This window comes from Marmota marmota, unplaced genomic scaffold (genome assembly GCF_001458135.2).
Source record: "Marmota marmota marmota unplaced genomic scaffold, marMar, whole genome shotgun sequence".
Taxonomy (NCBI): domain Eukaryota; kingdom Metazoa; phylum Chordata; class Mammalia; order Rodentia; family Sciuridae; genus Marmota; species Marmota marmota.
Window position 1 is genome coordinate 21,853,531 of NW_026000005.1, and position 14,247 is coordinate 21,867,777.

General features: G+C 34.9%; 1 protein-coding gene across 1 annotated transcript; it reads right to left on the minus strand.

Moving 5' to 3' along the window:
* Window positions 1–65: 65 nt before the first annotated feature.
* LOC107138366 (prothymosin alpha-like) lies at window positions 66–406 on the minus strand. Its single transcript, XM_048808327.1, has one exon. It carries the CDS (start codon window positions 301–303, stop codon window positions 70–72), a length of 234 nt encoding a protein of 77 aa, XP_048664284.1. The 5' UTR covers window positions 304–406; the 3' UTR covers window positions 66–69.
* Between the last annotated feature and the right edge of the window lie 13,841 nt (window positions 407–14,247).

Genomic DNA, 14,247 nt, shown 5'->3' on the forward strand with positions numbered 1-14,247 from the left:
CAACATCCATTCATCCTCGTCATCTTCCAGCTGCCCCGTTTGCCCGTAGCTGCCTCAGCCTCCTCATCTTCATCTCCACTCCTCTTCTTCACCATCACCTTCCTCCTCCTCCTCCTCTTCCTCACCACCCTCTTCCTCTTCTTCATCTACCTCATTGTCAGCCTCCTGCTCCCCATTTTCCTCATTAGCATTCCCATTAGCAGGGGCGTCTCTTCCATTCTCTGCCTCCTCCACAACTTCCTTCTTCTCCTTTAAGTCCTTGGTGGTGATTTCAGAGCTAGTGTCCACGGCCGCGTCTGACATGGTGGGGCACGCCGGTGATCCGATGCAGTGGGTTAAAAAGGAAACTAGAGTTCAGGGACTCTGGCGATAAAGCTGCCGGAGTCCTCGGCGGAGGTGGAGGCGCGCGGCGGAGGTGGTTGCGGCGAGAGGGGAGCTGGACCCAGGAACAATGCAAAGATGGCTTTTCAGAGCAGCCAGTGGGGCCAATTGTTTCATTTAAATGAAGAAATAAATAGCTAAGACTTTTCTATCACTATTAATCTGTCTTCAGTCTTTGCCTTTGTAGGTTTATCTATGAACAAAGCTATATAATTGTACTAGGTGCTCCAAGCTAACTGTTTTTGTTTTTGTTTTTTTTTTTTTTGCTGTGCTGAGGATGGAACCCAACGCTTTTCAAACTACTAGGCAAGGGATGTACCGCTGACCTACATAAAACCTCAGGCTAACCTTTACTAGAAAGTTTCATTTGTGTTTTTATTTGAAAAATACAAAAAGTACTAATAGCCCACAATCCATGTATTTCCTTTTAAATATAAAAAGTATATGTAATTTTGTATGGTTGTGATTTTATAATATCTTTTAATTATGTCTTGGATTTTTTTAGTAACCAGTAGTATGTCGTAAGCATGTGTGTGAAATCTTAACTATCATTTTAATAGTTGTATATATTCCATTGAGTATATTTGTTATTTATTATTTCCTATTGGGAGGTGTTTAGGTATTTTCTGATTTTTTTCCCTCTAATAGTGCTTTATTGAATACTTCTGTGCCAACATCCTTTTTGTATTTGATTTATTTCCAAGTTCTCATCTTGACCTATCAGCTAGCTGCATTAGTCAATTTAATCATTTTTCTTCCTTGAAATACTATATTTTTTTTGATAGTTCCTTATTTTGCACCTGACCCCTAAATGTTTTATTGCCCCAAGATTCAGTCCTTGTACCTTTTCTGTAACTACACTGACTCTTTTAATGATCTTAAACAGTATCATGGCTTTAAATGGCATCCAGAGGCTAAGTTTTAAATGTATTTCTATTCCAGATCTTTTTCCTTCCTTGAAACCTGGTTGCAGGTAGCCAACTGTGTATCTACCATTTTCACTTGGGTAGCTCTTTTTTTTTTTAATATTTATTTTTAGTTGTAGTTATATACAATCCATTTATTTATTTATTTATTTATTTATTTATTTATTTATTTATTTATTTTTATGTGGTGCTGAGTATCAAACCCAGGGCCTCACATGTGCTAGCTACTGCTGAGCCACAACCCCAGCCCATCACTTGGGTATCTCAAACTTAAAGCATCCAAAACTGAACTCCTGAGCTTCCTCTCCAGGCCTGTTCTTCCCATAAATTTAATTCAATTCAGCAAATTGCAGTTTTGTTTTTCCTGTTGTTTAGCCCTAAATAAGATATGTTTTTAGTCTCCTCTCTTTTTCACATTCACATTCACATTCAAGTTGATAACAAAATCTTTTGGCTCTACCTTCAAAATAATAGTCTGACTACTTTTTTACCCCTTCTACTGCATCTTAATCTAAAAGTCACAATCTTTTCTTAGTTGTAACTTTTCACTAGCCTGTTTCTCTGCCTTTTTCTAGTTATAGTCTTTCAACATAGTAGCCTGGGTAACCATTTTCAAATATAAATCAAATCATGACATTTCTTTAATTTCTCCAGCACTTCCCCATATCACTTAGAATAAAAGTCATAATCATTTAAAATATTCTACATAATCTGGTCTCTACTGTTCATGACTTTATGTGCTAATCTGTCTTGCTTAATTTTAATTGTGCTTTTAACTTTATATAGAACTAAATTCAGAAAATCAAATGTTTTAAAAGTGGTTATATTTAAGATGCCTTATTTAAGTAAATTGACTACAATTAGTGAGTAAATACATATATTGGAGTAAGGGAGAGGTCTCGTGAACATTTTTTGAGACTTTAGTATACTTACTAAGTTCGTTACACACTACTATTTACTTTATTGTCACATTGCCCTCTAAACCCATTTTGTCCCAGTGACCCAGATGTGGAACACCTATAGATCTTAAATTGAGCAACAATATACCACTTATGGTAACTTTGAAATAATTTCATTAAATTAATTGGAAATTTGGGACTTAATGGGTCTTAAAGTATAAAATATTTGAAATATTTTATTCATCTAAAAATCTTATGGCATTCAAATCATCAGGAATAATTATTCAGGCTGAACTGTGTTTGGTTATAGTCTTTTATTTTGCTGTAAATGACAGCAGATATTTTCGGCTTTAGTTTTGTGTTTAACATTCAAATGTTGGTGGATAATAAAGCATTTCATTGAAGATTCAAAACTTCAGTTTTGGAAAAGAGCACCAGATAGATTAGAAAAAAGATGATGACATATTTAGTCAATGATAAGTTTTTCATGTGTTGTTAGTGATTAGAACCCCTAGGGGCTACTCTGGGGCGAAGAGTAACTTTTTATATTTAGTTACTACACAAAGGACTGTATTATGGTGATAAGAGAAGCAAGATTAACAACAGTCAAATGATATCTAGAGATGGATTTATTCATGTTACTTTTTGAAACAAAATTTTACATTTGACAAAACTAATATTTTCCTGTGACTAAAATGCATGTGTTAGCTTAATGAAATGTATCAAGAATGTTAGTCTATAAATACACTTTAGCTTTTAGCATCAAGTTGTATCCATTTATACAACTCTTAGGTTTATGAGAAACTTAGGTTTATGAGAAATTAAGTTTGTTGACTACTTGCTGCTAAGTCCCTTTTTAAAAAAATATTTACTTTTCAATCATAGTTGGACACAATACCTTTATTTATTTATTTATTTATTTTTATATGGTGCTGAGGATTGAACCCAGGGCCTTGCACATGCTAGGCGAGTGCTCTACTACTGAGCCACAACCCCAGCCCCTGCTAAGTCCCTTTTTAATTAAAAACAACAAACAACAACAACAATAAAGCAAGGTATTGAGCTGCAGATGTAGCTCAAAGGTAGAGTATTTGCCTTGCATGCAAGAAGCCCTGGGTTCAGTCTCCAGCACAGGGGGAAAAAAATTATTCTTAGACTGGCACTGAACTCTACTGTAAGTACATATAGATATAGTAAGGTATTTTATTTCATACCACCCTATTGATGAAAATAGAAATTCTAGTGTGTTAATGCATGGTTTATGGAACTATGCCAGTTAGATAGGCTAGGTTCTTCTACAATAATTTTCTTTTTGGGGGGCTCCTGGGGATTGAACTCAGGGGGTGCTCTACCACTGCTACATCTCCAGCTGTTTTAAAAATAAAAAAAAAAACATTTTTTAAAAATTTGAGATAGAATCTTGCAGTTTCTGAAGTTGGTCTCAAATTTATGGTCCTACTGCCTCAGCCTTCTAAATTGCTGGGATTACAGGCCTGCCACCATAACTGGCAACAATGGCTATTTTTTTTTTTTCTTTGCTTACATTGTATATTCATTAAAGGTTTCAGGAGTACTTTATTTGTTGTTCAAGGATCTGGGTTGAAGAAAATACCATCTTGAAAGTTGCTGATTGTGCCAAAAGTAAAAAATAATATGTGAGGGTTTTTCATTGCAATTATGTTCTGCCTAGAAATGATTCATATCACTTCCACCTAACAACTAAATTGTTCAATTTCATGGTCTTCCCTAACCTCTAAAAAGTGTGAATCCCCCACTCCCCGCCCCATATGTCCAGAAAGGAAATTTGAGGACCAATGACCAATGATGACTACAGGAAGTAATAAGATAAACTTGTGTGTTGACTTTGTTTTGTATTTTAAAACTTGTCTTTGCTTTAAGACTTTGATTTTATTTCTTGAACTTTAAAAAATCCTTAAATTGTAAGATCATTTCAAAAAAGATTTTTTAATGATAAGTATAGAAATGATAATGAAGTATAGAAAATAAAAAGATCCCTTCTCTCTTTACTTTTTCTCTAATCCCATTCCTTGGATATAACTATTGTTAATAGTTTGGAGCATAATATTCCATATGTAAGCATATGTATGCACTATTAAAAAATCTGTGTGAATACACACACACACACACACACACACTTTTTTTTTTTTTTTGTACCAGGGATTGAACTCAGAGGTACTAGTCCACTGAGTCACATCCCCAGCCCTATTTTATATTTTATTTAGAGACAGGGTCTCACTGAGTTGCTTAGTTAGCACCTCACTGTTGCTGAGGCTGGCTTTGAACTCGTGATCCTCCTGCCTCAGCCTCCTGAGCCACTGGGATCATAGGCATGCACCACTGTGCTCTGCCCTATAACAAGTTTTTAAACAAAATAGAATCACATATTATGTGTATTTTTAAAAATTATTTGTATAGGACAGTTCTAGAAGTAAGAGCATTTAGTCAAATTTGGACATTTAAAATTTTGATATGAAAAATTTTCCCAAAAAAGATTGTATCAGTTTTAATTTCCTCCAGTAGTGTATGAGAATTTCCATTTTCTTTTACCTTTTCTAAGTAGAGTATCTTACCTAACTTTTCATTTTTTTGCCAAAGCAAAATAGTCATGTTCTGTTTCAGTTTTCAGGGCTTTAATTTTTAGTGGAGCCAAACTTTTTTCCATACACTTTTGGCCAGTTGTATGTATCTTAATTTCCTGTTCATATATCATATTAATTTTTCTGACTAGTTTTTATTATTTGGTTGATGTTTTATAAATATTTTTTGGCAATTAAAATCATATTTTTGTTCCCTTGTAACATCTAGTCCTGAGTTATCTTAGAAAAGTCTTTACCATATCCACAATTAACAAAAATTCTATCTTTTGGTTCTATATGGTTCTATTTTCTTATTTTTAAAATAGGTAATTTAATCAATCTGCAGTATTCTTAGTGTTGTACATATGTTAACTTGTAATGAAAGTCTGAAATAGATATTATGATTATTTACATACACAGATAAGGAATTTGGAATAAAGAGAATAAAATTGTTTTCTTTCTCAGTGCTAGGGGTTGAACCCAGGCCCTTGTGCATGCTTAGCAAGCCCTGAACTGCTGAACTATTCCCTAGCCTCATCTTTCATACTTTTAACTGACTGCCTCTTATGTAGCAAAGGTTGTCTTTTTTTTTTTTAATGTACTGGGTGTTGAACACCGGGGTCCTTTACCATTGAGCTATATCCCCAGCCCTTTTTATTGTTTCAGAATTTGAGACAGGATCTTGCTGAGTTGCTTAGGGCCTTGCTAAATTGCTGAGATTGGCCTCAAACTTGGAATACTCTGGCCAGAACCTTCTGGGTTTTTGGGATTATAGCCACTGTCCTGGCCAGTCAAATTATCTTTTATTCGTAGAATTCCAAGAGGAGAAAGTGTATCATTTGGTTTGAAAGCATCATTTAGGGACAATTAATTTGAAAAGCATAAAATATATTTATGACACAATAGATTTTATGCTTTTATTGGTAAACAGGTGACTAATACCCGTTTCTTAAAATACCTTAACATAGGAACCCAGACATTTTTGGCTCTCAGAGCCTTAGTTTTTGTGATTGGGGATCAAATCCTGGGCCTCACACATGCTAAGCATGTGCTCTACCACTGAGCTAAACCCCCAGCTCAAGAACCTTACTTATTTTAATTTAAAAGTTTCTAAGAACCTTGGTTGTTTGGATTTCTAGTTTATAAAAGTTGAGGAAAGTCAGGTGTGGTGGTGCAGGCCTATAATCTCAGCAATTTTGAGAGGTGGGTTGGAGGATCACAAGTTCCAGGCCAGTCTCAGCAACTTATCAAGACTCTGTCTTAAAATAAAAAGGACTTAGGGCTGGGGTTGTGGCTCAGCGGTAGAGTGCTCGTCTCGCATGCGCAGGACCCTGGGTTCAATCCTCAGCACCTTTAAAAAAATAATTTAGTGAAATAAAGGTATTGTGTCCAACTATAAAATAAATATTTTATTAAAAAAAAAAAGGACTGTGAATGTTACCTCAGTGGTAGAATGTCTCTGGGTTCAATACAAAAAAAAAAAAAAAAAAAAAAAGAGGGGTATGTGAAACGAATTGAATGCTTGTAATGTACTCAGTATTCCCAGGTATATGCAGTTTGTGAAGGAGCTGGAAGGCCATTTAGCCATTCAGGGAAGTAAGTCAGCAGTTTCCCTGCAAGGGAAACCATTAAAATAAGTTAGAAGAAATTAGATATTTAAGAAGACAAGTGTGTAACACTATTCAAATAAATTAAAATAAAATACTTATCTTCAGCATTCTGAATATTCTTGTGGTTTTCCCATGTCTTCTGGCATTTGAACATTGTTTAGTAGTGTTGTAAAGAGATACAGAATGTAGATTGGAGCTATTACATTCTGTTGTATTTATGAAGATTAGGTTAGGTTAAGAGAATACCATAGTATTGTATAGTCAGGAACAACGCATCTGGATCCCTGCCTTCAGTGGCACTTGTATACTTATTGAGAAGGCAGATCATAAATAAGCTTGTTCATTTATGTATTTACTTATCATAGATTAAGATAAATGCCACAAGGTTGTATTAGAGGATAAGAGGGGAAGCCCACTTTAGATTAAGGTGGTCAATGAAACCTTCTTATGAGGTAAGAACTGAAGAATTAAATGAGCCAGATATATATGAAAAATTACAGGAAGAACACTCCAGGCAGAGAAACAAGATACGTAGGCTGGGAGGTAGGAAAGAGCTTGGTATTTTTCTGACTCAGAAAGGATACTGGTATGGGCTGGGGTTGTGGCAGGGGTAGAGTGCTCACCTAGCATACATGAGGCACTGGGTTTGATCTTCAGCACCACATAAAAATAAAATAAAGATACTAAAGCTAAAAAATAAATGTTAAAAAATAAAAAAGATGGCTGGGATTGTGGCTCAGCGGTAGAGCGCTCACCTAGGTACGGGCGCGACCCAGGTTCCATTCTCAGCACCACGTAAAAATAAAGGCATTGTGTTGTGTCCATCTACAAAAAAAAAAAAAAAAGATATTTTCTCTCTCTCTCTCTCAAAAAAAAAAAAAAAAAGAAATAGAAAAGAAAGAAGGGAAAGAAGGGATATGGTAAGGCTAGAGCATAGTGAGCTAGGGAGAATTGCATAACAAGTTATTAGGCAAGCAGGAGTCAATTCATGTGGGTCCTTGTAAGCCATGATAAAGATGAAAAGTTTTAATTGCATTCTGAGAAAATGGCAAATGCTTTTGAAAGATTTTATGCAGGGTAATTTTATAATCTAATTTTCATTTTTCAAAGATCAGTCTGGCTTATGGGTATAGAAGGATTGGAGAGGAGCTATAGGAGAAACAGGAAGATTGACTAGGCAGATGCAGTAGTCAAGCTGGACAAGTGTACCCATACTTGGTGGCCTATGCCTATAATCATAGCTACTTAGGAGGTTGAGGTATAGGGATCACAAATTTGAGGCCAGACTGGGCAATTTAGTAAGACTATCTTAGAATAAATTAAAAAGGACTGGGATGTAACTCAGTGGTAAAAGGCTTGCCTAGCATGTGTGAGGCCCTGGGTTCAATCCCCAGTACTTGGGGGAAAAAAAAAATAAAATGGATAAGGTGGTGACAGTTGCCTTTTTCACCCTGGTGGGCCAGGTGGCATTTTTTTGTTATCCGTGCATGCCTACTTTTGTAATACAGTGTCTAGAAGACCATTTCTTGGATTTAGAGTGTATAGTTTAATTGGTTGAAAATCCTTATTTCCCTCAAGTGTTTATTTTAGATGTCTGGGTTATTCAAAGATGTTATGTACTACAAATGCATATTAGTGTTATTTATTTATTAGAAAAAATATAAGCATGGAAAGTACTTTGCCTTGAGTAATAATTCAAAGATTAGAGACCATGGTTCTGTCTCCTTTTATTACACAGGCACTAATTTCAACTTATATGGTCCTTTGTAGATGAGGACTTTCCTGTTTTTCCTGTTCTTGAAAGTCTATTATTGCAGTATTTGAAGACTGTCTCATTTATATTTTTATTTAGAGAAACGTTTGTTTTTTTTACTCCAGTGTGAACATATACATATTGTATCACTTTGAGATTTTTGTAGTTTTTGTTGATAGTCTTCTCTTCCTTGCAGTATCATAAGGAAGTGCTCACTTATATATCCTTGTAGTTCTTTGTTCAACTTTTCCTTATCTGTGATTATTTTCAAATAATATTGGAGTTATTTGTAGCTGCTAGTTTTCATACTTGGATTCTGGAATAAAATTGTTATGACTGCAGAGTCTATTTTTTTTGAACCCAGGGTCACTTAACCACTGAGCCACAACCCTAGCCTTTGTTTTTTATTTTGAGATAGAGTCTTGCTAAGTTATTGAGGCTGGCCTTGAACTTGCAATATTCCTACCTCAGCCTCCTCAGTACCTGGGATTACAGGGGTGCACCACCATGTCCCACTGAGATTAGCTTTTAAGAACCAGATTTTATCCATATTTGATTTTTTAAGGTAAGTGCAAATATCCTAAGGGCATAGCACAATAAATTTTCATTAGGTAACCGTTATAAGTGAAAGCATTCCTGTAATACCCAGTCCATTTACAGAACTTCAGAAACTGCATCTTTGTGTGTGTGTGTGACCATCCTGACTTCTATTGTAGATTAGTGTGGAATATATGAGGCTGAATATTTTTTCTTAAGTTGGTTTCATCATATTTGAACTTTACTTACTGAAGTATCACTATGTAGGTTTTTCCCTCTTAATTTAGTCTAACAGTTAAAAATGAAAACTTGCCTTAGTAGGGAGAAGCAATTACTCAACTCCTCCCCTATTTAGCATAACATTGACTAGCTATCCAACATTTTTTTCCTAAATAACTCTCCTTTCTTTATTTTTCTTTTAGTTCTGCAATTATTGCAGTTATTATTATGCTTACTTAAAGGTTGAATTATCATTTATCTCTTGGGAAAGTAAGACAAATTGGAGATAATACAGAAGTTTGAAAGAAAACTAAATGGGAAGAATTGCTTTTTTTTGATGTTTTTGAAGGTGTAAAGCAAAATATAAAGATCATTAGATAATATAAGAGAGAACAAATAGAAGGGGGAAAAAACCCTGTTTCTTGAATTTCCCATGGCTTCAATGTTCCTAAGAGCCATGCTTAGAGAAACTTTAGAGGAAAATGAGAGTAAGAGCAAAGATGACACACAAGTAAGCAATTGTTAGTGTAACAATAGCAGCCATTTTCCGCCAAGTGTAAAAGTTTTATTTAATCAGGTGATTTTTTAAAAATTCTCATTAAAAAGACCTCACATTCTAAGGTACAATAATTATTTGCAGTCTCAAAATGATGTTCATTATGGTTTATGTAGCTCATTATGTAAATCGCTCCACAGTACATAACATGTGCACCAAACAACCATTGGATTTCATTCAAGAGGGTTCACTGAAGTGTGATTGCTGAAAAAGCAACACAGTTATTGATGATTTTCTGGAGAAACATGTATGGTATATTTTATAAAGAAGATTAGTTTATAGTGTTTTCTTTTTCTTTTTTCTTTTGAGAGAGAGAGAGAGAGAGAGAGAGAGAATTTTAATATTTATTTTTTAGTTTTCGGCGAACACAACATCTTTGTTTGTATGTGGTGCTGAGGATTGAACCCAGGATGCACGTATGCCAGGCGAGCGCGCTACCGCTTGAGCCACATCCCCAGCCCTATAGTGTTTTCAAAAGCTTAAAATGCAGAGAACTAAGATGCTTGTCAAGTGGAGAAGATTTTCTATAAAATATTATGTTTATCTGTCAGCAAGAGGTCTGGGATTACTCCCATACAGTTTTATCAAACTATACATCTGCATAATATGCAAAAAAACTTTGAAGAATTATTGGCACAGCAAACTTATTTTCTGATTAACTTTCACTCTGATGTATACCCTTTTTGGCTGCTTATTGTTCTGTTGGTGATCTTAAATCACTATATCTTTCTGTTTCTCTCCTCCCCATTGTCTTGCTTATCAGTAGCTTCATAACTGTCTTAAAGCAAAAAATCAAATTGGACCTAAGTAAATACACTTATCTGTCTTTTTCACACACACACACACACACACACACACACACACCTTGTTGCCCTTTGTTTTGTGTGTATAAGTGTGAGAGTACGTGTGTGTGTATTTTTTTTCCTTAACTTTGCAATTTAGCATTCACTCTTAGTAAAACTAACTAAGATTGCATTCACAGTGTTATAAAATACAGTAACTGCTGGTGCTGAGTTGTTCTCAGACCGTTGGTAAGTTACAATTTTTATTTGATTTTAAATTTGAAGGTATTATAACCTGTGCTTTCTGCAGATGGAGATACCTGCAGAGACTTATTAGGTACCAGATTCTTTCTGAAGTCAAACAAAATAGTTTCAATTATAATCATTTACCATATTTTTGTATCTTAATCTGTTCAGGCTGCTAGAATAGGGTACCATAATTGGGGTGGCTCATAAACAACAGCAATATATCACAGTCCTGAAGGCTAGGAAGTATTAAGATCAAGGCACCTAGTGAGAGCTTCCTGGTTTATAGATGGCTGTCTTCTCACTGTGTCCTCATGTGATACAAGGAATAAGGGAGTTCCCAGAAGTCTCTTTTATAAGGACACTAATCCACATCCCCAGCCCTATCTAGAGACAGGTCTCACTGAATTGCTTAGTGCCTCACCATTGCAGGTGCTGGCTTTGAACTTTCGATTCTCCTGCCTCAGCCTCTTGAACCACTGGGATTACAGGCATGTGCCACTGTGCCCAGCTACATTGCAGAATTTCAACATAGATTTTAGTGAAACATAAACATGTGGTCCATTGTACCTTGCTATTTTGAACTTGGATACTTCACCATGTCCCCAGACCTTTTATTTTTTATTTTGAGACAGAGTCTTGTTGAGTTGCTTAGGGCCTGGCTGTGTTGTTGAGGATGGCTTTGAGCTTGGAATCCTCTTGCCTCAGCCTCCTGAGAAGATGGAATTTAAGGCAGGAATTACAGGCGTGCATCACTGCACCCCAGTCCAACTGACTTTTTTGTTAGTAAAAGGTATTGCATTTTCACTTTCCACCAAGCTGGTCCTTTTTTTTTTAACTTTTTTTTTTTTTTTAGAGAGAGAGAGAGAGAGAGAGAGATTTTTTTTAATATTTATTTTTTAGTTATTGGCGGACACAACATCTTTGTTTGTATGTGGTGCTGAGGATCGAACCCGGGTCGCACGCATGCCAGGCCAGCGCGCTACCGCTTGAGCCACATCCCCAGTCCCAAGCTGGTCCTTTTAATTTGTTCATAGTTCCTATAATGTATAACTACTGCAGCGTTGGAAAGTTTGTTTAAAGTGTCTGTAAGTATCCTGCACCCTCAATGCTTAATTCTGTTAAGCTGTCAAATGCTCTCATTTTTCTTTAGCATACCATGAATGAGTCCCTAGGACACTGCTTACATGACTCTTTCTAGATTAATGAGTGTCACTGCATTATTGGTGGAGGTAGCTTCATTTTTAGACCTAGTGTTAGTGATGTTGGTGATAACCTTTTTTATTTTGAAATTATTTCAGATTTTTAAAAAGTTGCAAGAATAATACAAAGAATTCTTGTATATTGTTACTTAGCTTCCCCAAATGTTAATATTTTACATTGCCTTTATTCATTTTCTCTACATGTACATATTGTCTTTTTTTGGAACCTTTTGAGAGTAAGTTACTGACATGGTACTCTGAAACTCCTAAATTCTTCAGTCTGTTTCCTAGGAAGCAGAGACATTTTCTTATATAATCACAGTGCAGTGTTTAAAATCAGGAAATTAATATTTCCTAATCTGCAGGCTGACAGACAACATTAATTGTTCTAATAATTTTTTTATAGAAAAAGAAAAAAAAATTCTGATCCAAAAAATTTTTTCTGATTGATCGATCCAAGAGATCAATCCAGGATCATGTGTTGCATGTAATGTCTCTTTTTTCTTTTAATCTTTGACAGTTCCTCAGTTTTTCTTTGTCTTTCATGATTTTGACATTTTTGAAGAGTACAGATTATTTAGTAGAATGTCCCTCAGTTTGGGTTTATCTAATGTTTTCTCATGATTAGACTCAGGTTAAATACATTGGAATACCACAGAAGTGACATTGGGTTCTCAGTGCATCACATCAGGGGGCACAGGATATCAATTTTCCCCATTATGTTGATGTTAACTTTGATCATTTGGTTAAGGTGATATTTGCCAGATTAAATTTCTGTTTTTCCCTTTGTAATTAAAAAGCCACTTTTGAAGAGATATTTGAGACTATATGAATATCCTGTTTCTCGTCTGACTAGTTTCAGCAGTCATTGATTATCATTTGTTGCCAAATGATAATTTTTCTAAATCTAATTCTGCATTGTTATTCTACTACAAGGAAAACCTTTCCTTTTTCCACATTTATTTTGTTTATATCAGTCAAATTTCTATTTTATTCATTTGCATGTTTCTTAAGTGAAGGAGACCTTTTTAGTTTCTTGTTAATGTGTGTGATGCTCACTTAACTCTGTTAAGCACCTATTTCTCAAGGTGTTAAAATGATTCAATCAATTACATATGTGAAAATGTTAGTAAAATAAATTAGTTAATATAAGTTTGTAATGTCAATGAATTTTTGAATTTTGAAACTGTATCAACAATATTTTGTTAGCTTGCAGCATCCTCATTGGGTGGCAAAAGTAGGTCTGAACTGATAAGAGCCTTTTTACAGTTTTTATCTAAGTGCAAATATTCATACTTTTTGCTGCAGAAATAGTGATAGATTTAATTAGTTGGTCCTTATACAGATCCTGCTGGGAATGTTGTGTAATATATGGCATGCATGTGGTGCTTTCCTAAAATCGGAAAAAAATTCATAATTTACAACATATTTGGTTAAAAGGATCTCATGTAAAGTACTGAGGACTTAATATTTATAACATTTATATTTATATTATATTGAGGATATAATGTTTATATTACATGCTGTGTATTTGTAAGTATATTTTACTAAGCATTTATCACTAGTTGGTAAAATTGATGCTACTAATTACACTATTAACTGTTAAACAATCAAAGAATAGTTTTATCAGCATTTGCTTGAAGAGAAGAGAAAAGAAACCCAAGAACTACCTTTGCTATCAGGTAGACTTTCTTGTGCTATTTTAAATACAGTTATGGAGATCAAATTCTCTTGTGCTTTTCTTACTCATTTACTCATGAGCCTGCTGTTCTTTGTGTATAGTACTTTGCTACTTGTTGCTCACTTAGGCAGATTCAAAGGTTCAATTAATGCAGCTCTATAATATAGGACATCTTGCTTTTCCTCAACTGTGCAGTGGAGTTAATTAACATAGTATTCTTTGTAGAATTAAATTCAAATAGAATGATACAAAGACAGATTTTAATTATACCTTCACTGAAAAGTAAGTTCTTTTTAGAAGTCTGACAGAGGAAATAGTCTTAGATTTTAGGAGATGATAATAGCACACATTGCTATCTTTTCATAGCTGATGAGCATGAAGATTATATGGCATCTAATGGAAATGTTTAAATTTATGTTTTTTATTCCTATATGGTGATTTTCATAACAAGTAATACTTAAGCTCAGACTTCAAAATAAATTATCTAGCTCTTCAACAGATGAATGGATAAAGAAACTGTGGTACATACACACATGGAATATTACTCAGCATTAAAAGAGAATAGAATTATAGCATTTGCAGGTAAATGGATGGAGTTGGAGAATATCATGCTAAGCAAAGTAAGCCAGTTTCATAAAACCAAAGGCCAAATGTTTTCTCTGATAAGTGGATGCTGATCCATAATGGGGAGGGGTTTGTGGGAAGAATGGAGGAATTTTGGGCAAAGGGGAGGGAGGGAAGGAGAGGGGATATGGGGGCAGAACGATGATGGAATGAGATGAACATCATTACCCTAGATACATGTATGACTGCACATGTGATGCAACTCTACATCATGTACAACCAGAGAAAGGAAAA